General features: G+C 35.4%; 1 protein-coding gene across 4 annotated transcripts; it reads right to left on the minus strand.

Annotated features, from left to right (window-relative positions):
• Positions 1–948: 948 nt before the first annotated feature.
• slc35b3.L (solute carrier family 35 member B3 S homolog) lies at positions 949–18,887 on the minus strand. Of its 4 annotated transcripts, none has more exons than XM_041565222.1 (11): positions 18,654–18,887; positions 18,024–18,141; positions 16,220–16,479; positions 13,484–13,605; positions 12,175–12,329; positions 10,692–10,799; positions 6,950–7,047; positions 5,131–5,223; positions 3,572–3,683; positions 2,946–3,015; positions 949–1,584 (listed from the first exon to the last, which is right to left on the minus strand). In XM_041565222.1, exons 3-11 carry the CDS (start codon positions 16,418–16,420, stop codon positions 1,437–1,439), a joined length of 1,107 nt encoding a protein of 368 aa, XP_041421156.1. In that variant the 5' UTR covers positions 16,421–16,479; positions 18,024–18,141; positions 18,654–18,887; the 3' UTR covers positions 949–1,436.
• Between the last annotated feature and the right edge of the window lie 505 nt (positions 18,888–19,392).

Here is a 19,392-nt window from a genome sequence, read left to right on the forward strand (position 1 = left end):
GCAGAACTAGAAGGTGAACATTTTTCCAGTGTATAAAAGATTGAGCAACATCAGTATAGTAGGACCACTATAAAATAATTTCTGCAATAGATGCTCAGAGGAGATCTGCATGGTGCTGGTTGCAAGGGTTTTCAATTGAACCACAACCTCCCTTAAAACATCACAGCTTTCATTTAATATACTTTTACTGTACTGTACAGGTATGGGACCGGTTATCCAGAATGCTTGGGACCTGGAGTTTTCCAGATTAGGGATCTTTCTGTAATTTGGACATTAAAGGTCAAGTAGTGCTTTCCTGAGCAATGAGTTTTTTGAAAAAACTCAGCAGCTGCTAAAAGCCTGAATCTGAAAATACTCCACCTAAAATCTGCCATGTCATGTGGAAGTCAATGGCAGAGGTCCCCTTAACCATTTGAAGATGTTTTTTGCCTTCGTGATTTTCGTGATTTGATAAATTCGAGGTATTTGAGGTTTTTAGCCATAAACTCGATAAATTTGAGGTATTCAAGGTTTTTCCACGTGAATACATTAAATCAATTTTTTTTACATTTTTTTTCCATAAATAAGTAAACATTCAAGCTGTGAGTTTATTCGAGGTAGAAAAAAACCTCACTCAAACTTTGATAAATAACCCCCTTAGTCTACTATAAAATCATGTAAACATTAAAAAAACAGGCTGGTTTTGCTTCCAATAAGGATTAATTATATTTTAGTTTGGATCAAGTACAAGGTACGGTTTTTATTATTACGGAGAAAACTGTTTTTTTTTTTTTTAAATTAAAAATGGAGCCTATGTGAGCTGGCCTTTCCGCAATTTTGAGCTTTCTGGATAACAGGATTTCAGATAACTGATCCCATACCTGTATTACCAAACTTTCTCCATGTACAGTTATGTGGCAGCACAAGAAAAAAAAACATGAAGCATGTTAGAAAAAGTCCACAATTTGATTGGAGTTTGTAGAGTAAGTTTTCTTTGTAAAAACAAATATGATGCAGACTTAAATACAGTGTCTGTTGGATTTACTTGAAGTAATACAATTTAATACACCTTAATGCAATTTCTCCATTCAAAATGTACAGCCAAATTTGGTCCTCAAACAATGATGTTAGACTTTGGGTGAAATATTAAAAAAATATAATAAAATGCAATGGTCCCTTCTGTGACTACCTCTACATAGAGAGGTACAGATGCCCGTAGTATAGAAGTCCACATTATATCACAATAACCAAACTGTCCAAAGGCAGAGGAGGGGTAGGATGGCTCCTTATGCGCTGAAAGAACAGTTTGTACTCTTTAGCAGTAACAATCAGGCAATGTGCCTTCACCATCTCTATAGATTATCCATATTCCCTTTGGAAAAATATAATCATTTAATGATTGTTGTAATAATATTAAAAACAAGCTTGAAAAACAAAATCTATAAAACCCAAAATATTTATACAGTCTGTGAGAACGTCCTTGTTTTTCCTTCTGGGCCTTTCTTCAAAAGGGTGAGAATTTGAGAAAGTTTCATCTTATCCATGTTCTTGCTGTAGACATTTAAAAATATTCCAAGCACAACCAACAATCCAGACCACACATACCTGAAAAAACAAAGGGCAATACAGCAAATATTACTCTGTTTTGTAATCTTATTCAAACCCTGTTCACAAACACCATTTGGCAATATTTTTTGGTGTGTAACGCAGTCAGCCAATACAGATGGAGAGACTCTCCGATTTTCATGGGGTCAACGTCTAGGATGGCCTCACTGCACATTGGACTGGCCAACAATTACCAATAGTGGCCAGACTAACGTCAGGTCCTCAAGGTCAAGATGCTTTTAGACTTATCGAAGCTTGGAAATAAACATAGTGGTGGGACTCTGGGACATTAAGCTTGAGGGAAGAGTTGGCACTTGTAGTTTTAGGAAAATGGAATGAATAGGGAAGGGAGAGCTGGTGGGGAGAGGGAGAAAGTTGGTAGCAGGCCAACAAAAGCCAACTGTCAGTCTGATAATGTTCATGTACTTGAATTATTCAGTTTTGTCATTTGAATTTAAGATGCAAGTGCACATGTGGTTGAAATTGTGGTTATTTTACACTTTAGTTAGGTTGAACATCATCAATTGTGAGCAGCAGGAGCTTTTTAAGTGCTGCTCACGGTTCAGCGAGAGTAAGGTTTTCGTGAAGGTGGCAGCTCAGAAGGAAGTTTGACTGGTGAGATGAAAGGAAGACAGTGAGTACCTGCAGGTTAGATTTTTTCACTCTCCCAAAGGCAAATATATAATAACTGTGTTTTAAAAAATATATTAGAAATCACCAAGTACATCTGTGACCATATAGAAGCATAAAACTTCAGGATGAGTACTTTTATAAAGGTCACAAAGCTTGTGTAAATTAAGGCAAGACAATGATTCATGTATTTGTTATCAATGATATGCATGTATTAAAATATTTATAATACAAAAGAGCCATGAAAATCCTGTAAATTATAACCTTATATACAAGCTTAGTGATGTCATTTCTGTCACACGATTCGCTGAAACTTGTGTAATATAATAAAGTATCCCCTGTTGCAAAATATGAGGCTATAAGAAGTCACTTCAAAGTTCCATGACCTGTATAAAAACACTCGGCCTTCGGCTTCGTGTTTTTATATGGTCACGAAACTGCTCGGTAACTTAGAATACCCTTATATTTTACAAGAGGGGCTACTTTATTCATTATATAAATGGTATTTCACCTTAAGAGTTCCATGAACTGTAAGGTTCATGACCTTACATGGTCATGGAACTCCAAGGTAATTTAGACTATCCTTACATTTTATATTGGGGGGTACATTACTTATTTTGCTGGATATTGTGCTCTCCTTTGTTGATATATACATAAATATATTAAAAGATATGCATACACATAAACAGACTTCAAATCTGAGGCAATTGAAATAAAGAGAAATAACTTACTGAAACGTAAAGGGTTTAGCAAAAAACAAGAAGGAGAGTACAATTGTCATAGCTTTTCTTCCAGTGGTTACTGTAGAAAGAAAAACAAAGAATTAAAAAATGGGCGCTGGCCGGTAAAATGATGGTTGATCCCAATGTTATTAATAGGAAAAAAAGATAAATATATAGGAAGTCCGGTATTTTTTTTCCAGAAAAGATGGCAACCATAGTTGCGTTGCACTTAATTGAAGAGTGTGCAAGTGAATGTCCTTTTGCCACCTGTGTGTTGCCCCTTCCCCCAAAGGTACTTATTTGTGTACAATAAGCAATTTGCAGCTGTAGTGTCAATAGCAATTAGGCTGTAATTCTGAAAAATAATATTGCAAAGAGGCTAAAAAACATATCAACGTGTGCTGATTATTTGCACCCTGTGAGCTCCAACATTGGTATTTCCCACTACCTACTAGTTTTACTCTCAGCATTTTTCATGTTAAGTCCTGCTGTGGGAATGATAACTTTGGCCCAGGCTATTTGGTTGACAACAAAATAAGCCCCTGTGTATATTGGCGAGTTTATATGTTGCATTATGTTACAGTATTTATGTGTTTAACATCATTTGTCTAGGGCACCTGGGCTTAAACACATACCTGTGACTGCAATGAGAGCACCAAAAATCTTAATCAAAGCAAGTACAAAGGAGATTCCAAAATAGCCGGTTAAAGAGAAAAAGAATGCATATCCGTAGGTCTGGAATGGATTCTGAAAAACAGGAAGGTAAGATTACTGTAGAGAGTGCGGAGTGAATGGGATATTTTGCCTAATCCTGCTATCAACAAACAAAAAAATATTCACCAGTATGATGATGGGAGCAGTTATACATTGTTTCTTCTGATAAACATGGCCATAGACATTACAATGACTATCTTTTATGAAAAATATCTTGCCAGGAATTTTGATTGTTCACTTCAATACATGTGTAGAGCTGGATCATTAGACATACAGGTAGAAACAATAGAATTCTACCTGTATACAGCACTAATAATGGCAGATGCTTGGGTGCCTTCAAAGGTGCCCGACGATAAAAATTTCAGACGATATTAATGGTGTGTCTATGGCCACCTTTACAGTTTTGCATTGATATCATTATTCATAAACAGGTCTGCTTATTCATAAACAGGTCTGCAGATTTATTATTGATCAGACTGTGGAATCCATAAGATCCTCCAAATCTGTTGCAACTATCAAAATCTACTTTACTATCAGGGAAGTTATTAAACTGAAAAATGTATTAAAGAACTGTCTATTTGCCGAATGTGTTTAACTGCTTTTAGCTTTTAAATGCCATTTTGCTGTATGGGGTGGTTGTACATTGTACAGTGCACATGAATTCATAAATCCCAATGCAAATTAAGAAAAAAGGCATAAAAGATATTTACAAGCATAGTCAGCTGTGATCTATAGAATTTATCATCCAAAATTTGATGACCGAGGCCATGGAATACAGTAGTTGACCTTGGAATCACACCTAGGCCTGTGTATTGCAATAAACTAGTTGCCATTTTATTTTTTGCTGGTTTCTACTACCAAGAACCTGCTATCCCTGATAGATATATATATATATATATATATATAATTCTCCAATGAGTATCCGCACTCCAAGGCAATATAGAATAGGGAGGGGTGCACGGTAATTTTTGCATACACCAATAGTTTCCAAACCAGCACTCCCTTTAGTGAAAAAACGTAATTTTTATTATTACATGGTATCTTTTTCCAACGTTTCAGTCCCTATTGGGACCTTTTGGAAAAAGGTCCCAAGAGGGACCGAAACGTTGGAAAAAGATACCATGTAATAATAAAAATTACGTTTTTTCACTAAAGGGAGTGCTGGTTTTGAAACTATTGGTATATATATATATATATATATATATATATATATAGATATATATATATATAGATATATAGATATATAGATATATAGATATATAGATATATAGATATATAGATATATTCTTTTTTTTTTTTTGCACAGCCAGTTTCACATTTGATTTAATTTAATTTTAATTTTCATACAAACTGAATACTGCTTCAATAAAAAACTTTTTCATATGACTGTATATAAACACACTTTGAAAGCAATAAATCAATAACTTACCCTAAACTTGTGTAAATGTAGGCAAACTGTTCTGTTTTTTATTATACATACCTTAGAGCAGAATGCTACTGCAGAACCAAGTCCACTAGTAATGCTCAATCCCAACAAAATGTAAACAAATCCTATAGAATAGGAGTATAGGACCTGAAACCAAAAAGAACACAGATCATGTAACACAGGATATGGAAAATGGACTCTTTTATAATAAGGATAATATATAGGTATGGGACCGGTTATCCAGAATGCTAGGGACCTGGGGGTTTCCAGATAACGGATCTTTCTGTAATTTGGATCTTCATACCTTAAGTCTACTCGAAAATCATGTAAACCCATAGGCTGGTTTTGCTTCCAATATATATTATATATATATATTGTACAAAATATATATATATATATATATATATATATATATATATATATATATATATATATATATATATATATATATATATATATATATATATATATAAAAGCAATATGCAATATATTTAAGCTGGCCAACTACGTCAAAGTCATCCCATATCTGGCCAGTCCTACGCTCAATTTTCATCTGATTCATTGCTTCATTATACATTTTACAAAGGGACTAAGTTTTACCTGCAACTTACTATCTTAAATATATTGCAATATATGGACAAACAATCCCTGTTTTGTTTAAAGGGTAAGGCATTTTTCAGTAGCAGTATGCACAAAATGTCTGTCTTAAATGTATTGATAATGGGTTGAGTGCAGAGGACTCTTGTATTTGTCTATATGTATTGTGTGGTCACGGCCTCATTGCACCCCCGCCTAATGGTTTTAAAAAATAGTGGTGAGCACAACTTTCCCTTGTTTGTTATACAGGTATAGGATCCCTTATCTGGAAACCCGATATCCAGAAAGCTCCGAATTACGGAATGGCTGTCTCCCATAGACTCCATTTTATCCAAATAATCCAAATTTTTAATAATGATTTCCTTTTTCTCTGTAATAATAAAACAGTAGCTTGTACTTGATCCCAACTAAAATATAATTAATCCTTATTGGAAGCAAAACCAGCCTATTGGATTTATTTAATGTTTAAATGAATATATATTTATATCTCTCTCTCTCTCTCTCTCTCTCTCTCTCTCTCTCTCTCTCTATAGATAGCTAGGATTATAATATAAGAAAACGAAGGATCAGCACTCTGTAATTTGTGAAATTATGCTCTTTTATTGATACAAATTACAGAGAGTGCATAAAATAAATTTAAAACATTTTTTACTTCCTTGTTTAGAGACAAAAAGTCAAGTGATTTCCCACCCACCGGTTCAGCCAGGGACAAGGATTCAGCCATATCCTGCTGAATAAAGCCAAATCCTGGATTTGGTGCATCCCTAATTATAAACAAACTTTGGCACAGGCAGTCAAAAGATTACCTTATATTATATATAAAATCTTACACATATTATTACAAGATTAATAAGTTCAAATCAATTAATTATCAAAATAATAATAATAATAAATTTGCATTGCCACTTTCGGCAAATTCACTGGTACAATACAAAGTTGTTTAAGAGTGTGCTTCCAAGTGTTTGCAGATTGCCATACACGCCAAAAAAAAACAATACATAAATAATATCCCTTCAGATATTATACAATATATCTATGATTAGAAAAGTTCCACAAGGCTCTATAGGTAGCCAGATGCACCGATAATATCGTACAAAAATTTTTTTGTTTTCGTACGTTATTCAGTGCATGTATGGTGGAAGACAAGCCAATATAGTCAGAAAACTTAGGATAAAGGATAGTCGACTCGTCGATTTCTGCTCACATTTTAGCAGATTTGGCACAGTAGCAGTAACATAAGCATTTCATTTTATATAGTAGAGGAATATCCGTTTACCATTTCTGAATTGGATCCATTGTGCAGTTTCATTGCCTTTTCTTGAACATTTCCAATGACAGCATCAGCACAAAGGGCCATGGATATTAGCAATACACCTTCAGAAAGAGAAAAAAAGCGCCACAAAGCACATTCAGGTAAATACAATAGAGGGCTGGCTATATTTACTGTATTATGAAAAATTTACTGTATTATGAAAAAATGTTCTACTTTCTACCTTAACACCACATGACATGATTAAGAGTTTGGATTCGGGTCGTTCAAAATTGAACTTTGTTTCCCCCTTTTGAAACCTAATTTGTATTTGCAAATTAGGGTTCAGATTCAGGATGCAGCCAATTCTAAAAAAATATAAATTCCATGCATCCCTAACTATTATTCTGTGGATGGATCCAAGCAGCCAAGTCTTCTGTACATATGTTATAAGAAGATATGAACTGGTTTTGTTAGGTTGGTCTAGTCCATGATATGGAGGTTTTAAGTCAAGCATACCAAATAACAGATCAAATTCAGTTCTCTGTCATATTTTTATTTTAAAGCACCTAAATTCAAAATTGGTCATATGGCATGTACTTGTGTTGGAAAAAAAAACTCTTCAATTCATAGCCTTTAAAGGACAAGGAAAGTCTAAAATAGAAAAAGGCTAGAAATGCTGTATTTTGTATACTTAACATAAGCACGAACTTACTGCACCACAAAGCCTAATCAAACAAAGGCCACAGGGGGCTGTCATCTTGTAACTTTGTTAAAGGGATCCTGTCATCGGAAAACATGTTTTTTTTCAAAATGCATCGGTTAATAGTGACACTCCAGCAGAATTCTGCACTGAAATCCATTTCTCAAAAGAGCAAACAGATTTTTTTTATATTCAATTTGAAATCTGACATGGGGCTAGACATTTTGTCAATTTCCCAGCTGCCCCCAGTCATGTGGTTTGTATATGCACTTTAGGAGAGAAATGCTTTCTGGCAGGCTGCTGTTTTTCCTTCTCAATGTAACTGAATGTGTCTCAGTGGGACATGGGTTTTTACTATTGCGTGTTGTTCTTAGATCTACCAGGCAGCTATTATCTTGTGTTAGGGAGCTGCTATCTGGTTACCTTCCCATTGTTCTTTTGTTTGTCTGCTGGGGGGAAAAAGGGAGGGGTGATATCACTCTAACTTGCAGTACAGCAGTAAAGAGTGATTGATGTTTATCAGAGCACAAGTCACATGACTTGGGGCAGCTGGGAAATTGACAAAATGTCTAGCCCCATGTCAGATTTCAAAATTGAATATAAAAAAAATCTGCTCTTTTGAGAAATGGATTTCCGTGCAGAATTCTGCTGGAGCAGCACTATTAACGGATTTATTTTGAAAAAAAACAATTTCCCCATGACAGTATCCCTTTAAACATCTTTGCCTGACCCTGCACATGCTCAGTGTGGTCTGGGCTGCTTAGGGATCGTCATAAACAAATAAGTATCAAGACGTTTTGCACACTGTTCTGAGTGGTGTTATCCCATTTTCCAGACAGATTATCTCCAGGTTGTTCAGATTAATCTGATGACATATTGCCAGATGGATTGAATTCAGGAATTGGAATGGGGCATTGTAAAGGTGTCACCTTTTTAAATCATTTCAGTGTTTCTGTAGCTTTGTGATTGGGATCATTATCCTGCTGAAAGGTGAATTCTTGCCCAAGTTTCAGTTTTTATTTGAGTGAAACTCAAGTTTCAAGTAAATCCACGTATTTTGCACTATCCATTTCCTCCTACTGTGACCAGATTATCAATCCTTGCAAATGAAAAGATGCCATAATGCTATCACCACCATTGGACACTTCAGGTATGGTGTTTCTTATTACTAAGTAATAAACTATATATTACTACTAAAATAAAACCTATATGGGAAAAAGATATATTAGAGTTTGACTGCTTGTTCATATATTTGGTAGTTGCTCTTTAAGCACTTGCCCAAATGCAGAAATGAGGAATATGCTCTGTGAATGAAAGGCTTAATCCAACTTGATTTTTATGATAAGAATACTTGGCTGAGACAACATAAGATTATGTTTTGTTTATACTTGCTGAATACTTCTGCTTCCTTTAGGCAAAAATGTCATCTGAATAGATTTGTCCCTCACATTGTTCAAAGGAATCTGATTAAATTATGTAAGTAGAGCTTCAGCTGAAATCAGACTAGTTTATGTATCAATGTTTCTGAGAAATTTATGAGTAAAAGTCAAGTGAAGTCAATTTGGCATTTAGTAACTAGCATCCAAACAGCTACCCTTAGGCAACTGAATCCTTAAGAATTTTTCATTTGAAAGTTAATATAAAATAGAGAAAGTCCCATGTTTTCTGAAAGCCTCAATGCCTGGAAGACTTTTCGCTGGTTTATGCATTTACCCATGCATATGCTAGTGTCAATATTCATTTAACATATGTTACCTTACATGCTGCCTCTGAAAAGAAAAATATGTGGCAATAAAGACAGAATTTTGGGCTGTTTTGGCTTTATGTCACGGTCTCTTTTACATTCTATATTAATTAATAGGAAACGGTTAATATTCTAAAACATTGCACAATGTGCATGCATATACAGTGATATGTTTTCTGACAAATGGCTGATAGAGGGTCAAACTGCAATTTTCAGTCTTTCCTTTCCATAGTACATTAGTTAAACCTTCAGAAAAACAAAGGAAACATACTGTATTACTATATTCTATAACATCTTCCATATACAGTGGTGCTTGAAAGTTTGTGAACATTTTTGAATTTAATATTTCAATTCCTCAAGAACAAATGAACAAGCATTATGTTTTTGACTCATTTGTTGAACAGGGTTCTCATTACGTTTAAGAATCATGTGAAAAACAGAACTTATTTTAGGTCATATTAATGCAGACATATTCAGTTCAAAAACTTTCAGGCACCACTGTACATCATAGAACATTTAATAATATTTATTAAAAAAAAGGATTGTGATACTGCCATAATACAACAAAGGTTTGGATGCAGTATTATGGAGGTTCCTGACCTATAACTTCCAGTATTTCCAATGTTGCAGAGGGATAATGTGAATTATAGTTATACAAGAGCTGGAGGGCAGGGGATGGCCATCTCCATGAATCACATTAGCACAATAATTATATAATATTTCAGTGTATTATAATAATGTCAGCGCTTTTTTAAGACAATGACATAGAAATAGCTAAGCATACCCTTTTGTTCTCTTAAAGTGAGCATAGCATTACAGCTTCCCTATAGCAAGGCTTATAAATATCTGAGTTTATGAACCAGAGAAAACAGTTGTACATGTGTAAACTATAAGCAATATACACTTTTTGTGTCTAGGGCCAAAATGCCACATACTACCCCAATTCACTTATTAATTATAGTTATCAATTAGCCTTATGGCACAGACAAGCAACTGCAATCCAAACACAAAGTGGTCCATGTTTGAAGAAGAATGCTTTTCATGTTTGTCATAAGCACCACAATTCCTGTAGTGTTAAAGGATTTGATTTAAGACAATTCCTGGCATTGTGTTGCCCCTTTCAAGTGTGCCAGAGAAATATGTAAAGGATATGAATCCACCCGTTAATGCTGAGAATAGAAGTATGAAATCAAAAAGCCATTATAGTTCTGACAATAGTCCAGTTTTGGCCACTAAGGCCCTGTTTCTGGCACATATTGTATTCAGTACAGTACTTTTGTTTTCAGATTCATACTTGTTTTCATATCAATGTACGTACATACCTGTTAAGTTGAAATTGGGTGCAACAGTGCTATCAGCTAGTGTAAACCATATAAGCCCAAGGCTCATGCAGACAGCTGCAGCCACATCTGCAACATTATAGCGCTTTCCTGTTTAAGGTTAAAAAAAAAAAAGACACACTAAGTACATGACAGAACACTGGAGAAATTTAAAATCAAAGAGACTAAGTTTTTATTTTTAAGTATTTCTGTTTAGATTCTCTATAGTCCCCCTGACATTTTACATTCCAAGTTGCTGCGTGGTTGCTAAGGTAATCACACTGGAGTATCAACCTTAAGCCGGAAAGCTTCAAAGTGCAAAAACATCCTATTTAAAATCCATAGAAAAAATGATCTAATTTAAATTGTCTTAGAATGCCAATGTCTATATAATAATAAACACTCATTTAAAAAAAAAAAAAAAACAACACTAATATATGATTTATTATATTAGGATATAGTGCTTGGGAAAATTAGACATTTTTAAAATACTGTTCTATTATTATATTAAAGTGAACATACAGCCTCTATATTAAATTTATGCCTTTTCGGTAAGCTGTGTTAACAATTGAATAAAATGCCCTTTAAAAACGTAAATACTGGCTCTGATTTCATTTTCCATCCCAAAATTAGTACCCTTGCCTCTTAACCCCTGTACTTCCTATTTATGCCAAGCATGTGGCCCTTAGGGAATAGAGGGTAGGAGACACAGCTAATCAAATATTTTTGGGACGTTCCTATTTACACTTGCTCAGTACACCCCTCTTGTTCACGTTATCTTAATTGCAGTGCACCAACTGCTCCCCCTGTTCACTGCTGCCCCCAATCCTGAATCATGCTTGAAACAAGAACACAGTGAAAATTAAACTAAACTAATAGAAAGCGTGTGTGAGACTTTTCCCCCATATATTAATAAAATGTTAAATACAGAGACTTCCATATTGTGGTTTTAACTCTGTATGCATATTTTCTGCTCTTTAAAAACATAATGCAAATATCTGCATTCCAAAAACAAAATAGTTCATATAGTACCCCTTATAATGCAACCATACTCATATGGATGCTCTAGTAAAGACAGCACACAGCAACCCTATGCAATGCAAAAATCTGAGATATTCCTTATCTTAAAGCAAGTCACCAGATCAGAGAGAGCCATAGGAAAATCTAAGGAGCAAAGACATTACTGTGTGAATAGACAGAGTGACTCAAGTAGGAGATTATGAATGTGTTAGATACAATGCAGATGTTAAACCTGCCCCTTAGTATGAGGTAGAGAGTGGTAGTCTAAGACAATTTGCAAATGGGTTTCATTCTTTATTTTGTGCTTTTTTTTTAGCTTTTTATTCAGCAGCTCTTCAGTTTGCAATTTCAGCAATCAGGTTACTAGGATCCAAATTACCCTAGCAAACATGCAGTTTGCAAGGGAACATGTGCCAATAAACTATGCTTGTAACATTGGCGCTACAGTTCTAGAAAAGATACCTACCTTGAATAAATATTCCTCCAATCATGACAGGGATCAGTTTACAGCATTTGAAAATAACCTGAGTAGGATAATTCAGATATCCCAGGGAAGTGTTTGACAGACCCATTGTAGCCACAGTTAGGAATGCTATTATCATGTAGGTTTTTGCAGGTATTCTGTAAAACAATAAAAAATAAATAAAAAAAATCATAAAATCTCAAAAGAAGACACATCCACTTTTAAACTTGTGCTATGCATTATTATTATTCACATTGCCATATTTTATATACTGAACTTATTGTACCAGCCTAAAGTTTCAGCTTTTTAATAGCAGCAATTATCCAAAACTTGTCACTGGTGTCACCATCTTGGGAGAGTGTCTGTGACACTTACATGCTCAGTGGGCTCTGAGCAGCTATTGAGAAGCTAAGATTAGGGGTCTTTGAAAATTATCAAGCAGAAAATGAGGTTGGTCTTTAATATAAGCTGATGCTACAGGGCTGATTATTAAATTCTGATCCTAATTGCATTGGTTTCTGTGCTGCCATGTAATAATTATCTGTATAAATTACTTTTCAGCCTTATATTGTGACGTTTATATTCATGTGTAGACTATATTTTGATTCGGTCCTTATGCTCAGTATCTGACAGCTGCACAGAGCACGTGCAGTAAATCAGCAGAATAAAATATCGGAAATTACTGGCGGCATCTTCAGAGACACAGATCTCCACTGCTAAAGGACTGTGGTTGCCTTGGGCTGGTACAGAAGCCCAAGACATAATGTACAATGTATTACGTCTTTAGTTAAGCTTTAGTTTTCCTTAACAGAAAAGATATTCTTGTACTAAAGGTATGCTGTGTCAACTTATGATATTGCTAATTAGGCCCTGGTTGCACAGAGCATGACTGTCTTTTAGGCATGTGGAGAAAAGCTGATCCACGCTCCTCCACAGCTCCATATAACTGCACAGCTTCCGTCTGAGTGCTTAGACGGAAACTGTGCCTATCAGCGCAGCTATACAGAGCTGTAAAGGAGTGGACCCACTTCTACTTGTCTGACTACAAAAATGCTGCTGGAGAGAAGTAGAGCCAATGCTCCGGGCCTATTTATCATACTGTGTTAAAAGTGGAGTGAAGCATTACCGGTGATATTGTCCATAGCAACCAATCAGATTTCAACAGTTGGAAAACAAAAGCAAGATCTCATTGGTTGCACTGAGCAACCTCACAGGTAATGCTTCACTTCACACAGCATGATAAATACACCACAGAGTGAAAAGGTCATTTAATAGAACAATTATATCTGATTGACATTGTTGATTAAGATACCTCCTTCGTTTATCCTGCGTCAGTTGCAGTTCTACTAATCCAAAGGCGGAGTAATATCCAAATTGCACTAATGTCAAGTACCATCCAAATGGTTTAAATCCTTCCACTGAAAAGATCAGCTCCTGACGAGAAATAAGACATGTATGAACTCCAAAACACTGGAGGAAAGATTTCCCTTTACTAAGTATTATATATGCCAAAAGCTACATTACATGTCTGTTGCTTTCATATGAATTAGCCATGTGCCTAGTGGCACAGATCACTTTCAGGTGGCCACAAGAACTGTACCATGCTTAAAACTTGATGTCAAAAAGATGGTGGCATGGCACTGTTTTATAAAGACATCCCAGGCCGATTCTTTTGTTGAAGAGGATCACTGCCCCAGGAAAAAACCTTAACGACAATGCACTGTGGAGTGCCTACCCCCCTAATGAATAAACTGTTTCTTGTCCTTTAAAAGAAATTATGATTCATAATACAGGTAAGGGATCCGTTAACCGAAAACCAATTATCCATAAAGCTCCAAATTAAGGGATGGCCGTATCCCACAGACTCCAGTATAATCAAATAATTCAAATTTCTAAAAATGATTTCCTTTTTCTCTGCAATAATAAAACTGTACCTTGTACTTGATCCAAGCGAAGATATAACTAATCCTTATTCAAGGTAAAACAAGCCTACTAAGTGTATTTAATGTTTAAATTATTGTTTAGTAGACTTTAAGGTATGGAAATCCAAATTACGAAGCATTCTGGATAACAGGTCCCATTCCTGTAATAGTAAATGTCCAATATACATTTAAGAATGTAATGCTATTATTAGTACCTGTAATTGCAGTTGAATAACTCATTTTCTGGATATGAGTCTTGAAACAATGTAGCAGAAGTCCGTTTTCCTCTAGGTCTCTTAATACACTGGCTTCTGCTATGTTGTTTCAGGAGTCTAAACCAGTAGTTCAGAGAATATGAACAGTTGGACACATTTAGACCTACAAATAACTTAAAATACACTGAGATTTGTGTATATTAAAGAAGGTACTTAGATTTAAATTTTCTTTCATTATTTGTTTTAAAGTACTATATTTGTTTACTTTATAGACAGAAAACAATGAACTTGTGACTATGAATGTATTGCAGTAGTAGAATTAAATGAATTGTTCAGTGTAAAAATAAAAACTGGGTAAATAGATAGGCTGTGCAAAATAAAAAATGTTTCTAATATAGTTAGTTAGGCAAAAATGTAATGTATAAAGGCTGGAGTGACTGGATGTCTAATATAATAGCGAGAACACTACTTCCTGCTTTTCAGCTCTCTTGGTTTACACTGACTGGTTACCCTGGTTACCAGGCAGTAACCAATCAGAGACTTGTGGGGGGGGGCACATGGGTCATATCTGTTGTTTTTGATTCTGAGCTTAATGCGAGAATCAATTGCAAACTCACTGAACAGATATGTACCATGCAGGCCCCATTCAAGTCACTGACTAGCTCAGAGTTATAGAGCTGAAAAGCAGGAAGTAGTGTTCTGGCTATTATGTTACTCACCCAGTCACTCCAGTCTTTATACATTACATTTTTGGCTAACTAAATATATTAGAAACATTTTTTATTCTGCACATCCTATCTATTTACACAATTTTTATTTTCAAACTGAATTATTCCTTTAAATGTATTTTGACGAACAAGGCATTTTTATTTTTTTCATGCGGAATGAGGGGTGGGGTTAGGTGTTTCAAAGCTTTTGATATATTAATCAGAAAACACAACTCAGCATAAAGCAGGAGATCAAAGCAATAACAAGTTCAAGGTTGGAGGCGTATATTCAAGCCTGACAAGTTTTGCAGGTGTTAATAACCTTATTAGGTCTTATTGGATTAGATCTTGTTAGTCTATTATGGCCATGTGGCCTAAATATAATATGGGATTTGTCACAAGGAGGAGAGATGCTTTCCAGTTTCTTCCACTTGGAGGAAACCCACATTCCAGCACACAAAAAGTGATATATGGAAGTAGCTTTTGATCACTGCTACAGTAATTTATAAAAGTATAATGCTCAAAATTATTTATAATATAAAAATATTTACAGTATGTATACATATATATATATATATATATATATATATATATATATATATATATATTTGTACAGCATCAACTAATCATAGGCATAAATTACTGTAATATTGTGCTTTTGCAATTTACTTTTTTTTTTAAAGATTTCATTATTTTAGCAGTTCTTGCAGTGCTAATACCATGAAATGTAACCTAAACATAAATATGAAGAGAAGCTTCATATTTGCCCAGGTCGATAATTGCTATTCTCTCTGTTGGTGGAGAAACCACCAAATGCAACATTAACCTACAGTAGTTCTGACCTTTTATGGAATATATCATCAGTAACATTTCTTTATTACAAAATACTTACAATTACTGTTGAAATTAAATGGAATATGTATTATCACCTGCAACCTGTTCTCAGAATAATGTACAACAACTAAGGGTTATTGGAAAGGCAAATGTTTGCCTAGGACAATACACAATACCTAACAATAACTATGTTTCAAATTGCCATATTCTTCTTGTGTAACAACAAAAACCAAGATAATGGATAACCCGATTAACAAATGGGTCGCATTAGATAGTCTAACACTATAACCTGTAGCCAGTTTATGATACACTTATGTTAAAGAAAAGTTGGATGAAAATCTTTAGAACAGAGAGCGAAATTGCATCTTACCTGTAAATATCCATATATTAAATAAAAAACAAAAACTCCCGTTACACAAATAAAAAATTGCACAGTCTTTTGAAACTGGCTGAGATTGATTCCGAGCACCCGGATATCATCTACAGATTTAATATGCGGTGACATTGTGTCAGATTTGGAAGGGATGCTGATGGATATATATTTTCTTGAATTGCCGAATTTCAGATCCATGGTTTCAGATTGGGTGGTATCCGATCCTTTGAGTTCTATTGCCTCCTGCCCCTCCGAGGCTATGTGAAAAAAAAAAAATCTATTAGTGGAATCAGTATGACACATTTATTAAAGCTTTATGGTTGCAATGATTTCTCATCAAGACCTAAAAAACAGTGTTACCAATATAACACATGACCTGTATAAAATCATTTAACTTGTGGCCTGTTGCTGTGATTTTTGGGACACATTATTATTCGGAATCAACCTGGTGACCCACATTGGTTTAGAATGAGTTAATTACCTTGTCTATAATACCACTGTGTATTGTAGGAAGCACCTATAATAAATGTAAGGGGATCACACCCTAAACATCTTGGGAACATAGGGGCAGATTTATCAATGTGTGAAATTAGAGCTCACCACAGAAAAAACTCATGCTCTTTCTATTCACTCAATGGATTTTTAGAAAGTTATCTGTCAATGGGTGAAAGTTAAAGTTCACCATATGATACAGACCCTTTTAAAATCCCATAGGAATGAATAGAAAGTGGATGAGGTTTTTTGTACTGAGTTCTAGCTTCTCACTGATAAATCTGCCCCATAGGTTATTAATAACTGATTTATATCATCATTGAATACTTTCCGACATCTAATATATACTTTACAACAGTATGTAAATTGTATTCTCTCTATTTTCATTTTTTTTTTTTTTTAAAAAGAAAGCACAATGTAATATTGACCATTGCAGTGTTAAATATAAATGGTAGAAGAACATGTTTACAATTAAACAGCCCTGACGTTCATCCAATTCAAACAGCAAGACAGGTTTTATCTATCCAGCCATTTTACACAGAAAGGGAAAGCTATCAGTGCTAGGTTTATGGCAGCTGTGTGTGCAACAGTGTATAACCACAGCTGATAAATTAAAAGAGCTCACAAACACACAATGCCAAAAAAATACAGATGCTGAAAATAATTAATTTATATTAGTGAAACATTTTTGTCAACATAGCCTTCAAGTAGAAAGATCTTAGGTATAACTCTTAGGGTTGAAGCAGCATGTCTGCCTGACAAATACCATTCAAGGGACATACATGAATGGCAGTGCACCATTAGATATGGTGCATTCGCAAATTACATTTTCAAACCTGGCAGAAATGCAAACAGATTGACATCCACAGTACATGGATATTATTCGGGGTCACTGGGCCACCATACATAGACCAAAAATGGAATGCAACAGTTTTAGTCAGATTTATTGGCATGGCCAGCTTTATTTACATATGTCAATACTAATGCTGCCATAAAACTATGTGATTTTGAAATCTATTGAAGCAAATGTCCGAGGTGAAAACCAATTTTGTTATGATAGGTGACCTTGAATGAACATCTAACAAGCCACACCCGCACAAAGTATTATTTAATTTGTTTGAATTCTGATTGCGGTTAAGTTTGCAATGGAACTGTTCTTGCAGGGCCAACAAAATAAAGGATCAACTGGATGGAAATTTAGGTGATGTTTCAAGCCTTTATTAATGGAGTGCTTTTACGTGCCATTAACACCAGGACTAAGCAGAAAGCAACTTTCAAAACAAGAGTCAACATCCACATTTATACATACCCTATTGTACTATGCACCAAAAGGGGATCTACATGTGGAGCAATTTGCATTGCCCCAACACCAATCTTATTCATAAGTCTCTTTGCATGTGAGCTCAGTTGTGATTTTTATATGAATTCTATAAATAAAAAACAAAATAAATTAAATTGTAAATTGAAAGACAATGTTGATTATAATAATCCTGACTACACACAAAAAAAAAAGGAATATATATATATATATATATATATATATATATATATATACTGCACAACAAGAGCTGTACTGAAATATGTGGGTTGTACATTAAACATATATTTTAATCATTGGGGGATCCAGGAAGCACTATTCTTTAGCTCTCAATAGTTAACATGTTTCTGGCTATGGCCCTATCTTCAATGGGAGAATGAATAGCTGGCATTTACATGTACAAATTAGCAAGTGTCTGGAATGTGCCAATGGATATAATCAATGAGTACTGCAAGGGGTGTATACTCGTGGGCGCTCAAAAAAAAGTCTAACAAATATGGGGTGGTGACCTCTAGGCTATACCTAAAGCACAATAAAAATGGTAGCACCCAGGTGATGATGTTGTACAGGATAAGAGGCCAGGTGGCCGGATCCCATCCCACACTCACAATCTCTGTTCACCTTTCAGCAGTGGCAGCGCATCGCTAAACCGGCCCGCCGCTCTCAGTGCCACCCATGGGTGCAGCTGTACCGGGGCCTCGGGGAAGCAGGAGCAGCAGCCCGGCCACTATACAGTCAGAGGAGTGGCACAGAGCTGATTCTACATATGGAACGCTCAGCCTGACAACCGTTTCCGCGTTGGTGACGTCAGGATGCGTAGACGTGTTTGCGTCACAGGGCTGGAGGGGGAACGCGGCAGCGGGCTGGCAGCTATACGTAGTAGTTTGACGTTTTGTTAGTGTTTTAATTGTGCAGTTCAGACGTTTTGTATAGACTTGTTCGAAATGTGTGTGTTTTAGGAATAGGTAATGATTTGGAGAGCGGTCAAACGCAGTTGGTGCTAATGATTAAAGGCAAAGGGGCAAGACTAATGGGCTGGTTACACATCTCACCTGCGCCTTTAACACTTCAACTCAATGATTGTATCATTTCAAGCCCCGCCTTAATGTTTAACATTTGGTCAGGGCCCCCATTAACTCAGCACATGGGAACAGTCTTAGGAAAGTATCTAATATCTAGAACAGCAAATGCATAATTTTCCCCAAAATCATGTCCTACCTGATTTAAGATACTAACCTTCAAGCTGAGCCCCCACTGCTCCAAGAACCTATGGGGGCTATTAGCTATTGTGTACATAACATAAGTGGTGTCATGCATTCGCTGCTTAGTACTGTGCCTTTAAATTGGGATCCAAACTCCC

Source organism: Xenopus laevis, chromosome 6L (assembly GCF_017654675.1).
Source record: "Xenopus laevis strain J_2021 chromosome 6L, Xenopus_laevis_v10.1, whole genome shotgun sequence".
NCBI classification, from domain to species: Eukaryota; Metazoa; Chordata; class Amphibia; order Anura; family Pipidae; genus Xenopus; species Xenopus laevis.

What these genes read in the sequence shown, in the direction of transcription:
- slc35b3.L (XM_041565222.1), bottom strand. Translation starts at nt 16,420, where the DNA reads ATGGATCTGAAATTCGGCAATTCAAGAAAATATATATCCATCAGCATC. An exon ending in ATGGATCCAATTCAGAAATG is followed by an intron (nt 5,224 to 6,949) that starts GTAAACGGATAT and finishes TTTTGGTTTCAG; the next exon opens with GTCCTATACTCCTATTCTAT. An exon ending in GCTAAACCCTTTACGTTTCA is followed by an intron (nt 1,585 to 2,945) that starts GTAAGTTATTTC and finishes TTGTTTTTTCAG; the next exon opens with GTATGTGTGGTCTGGATTGT.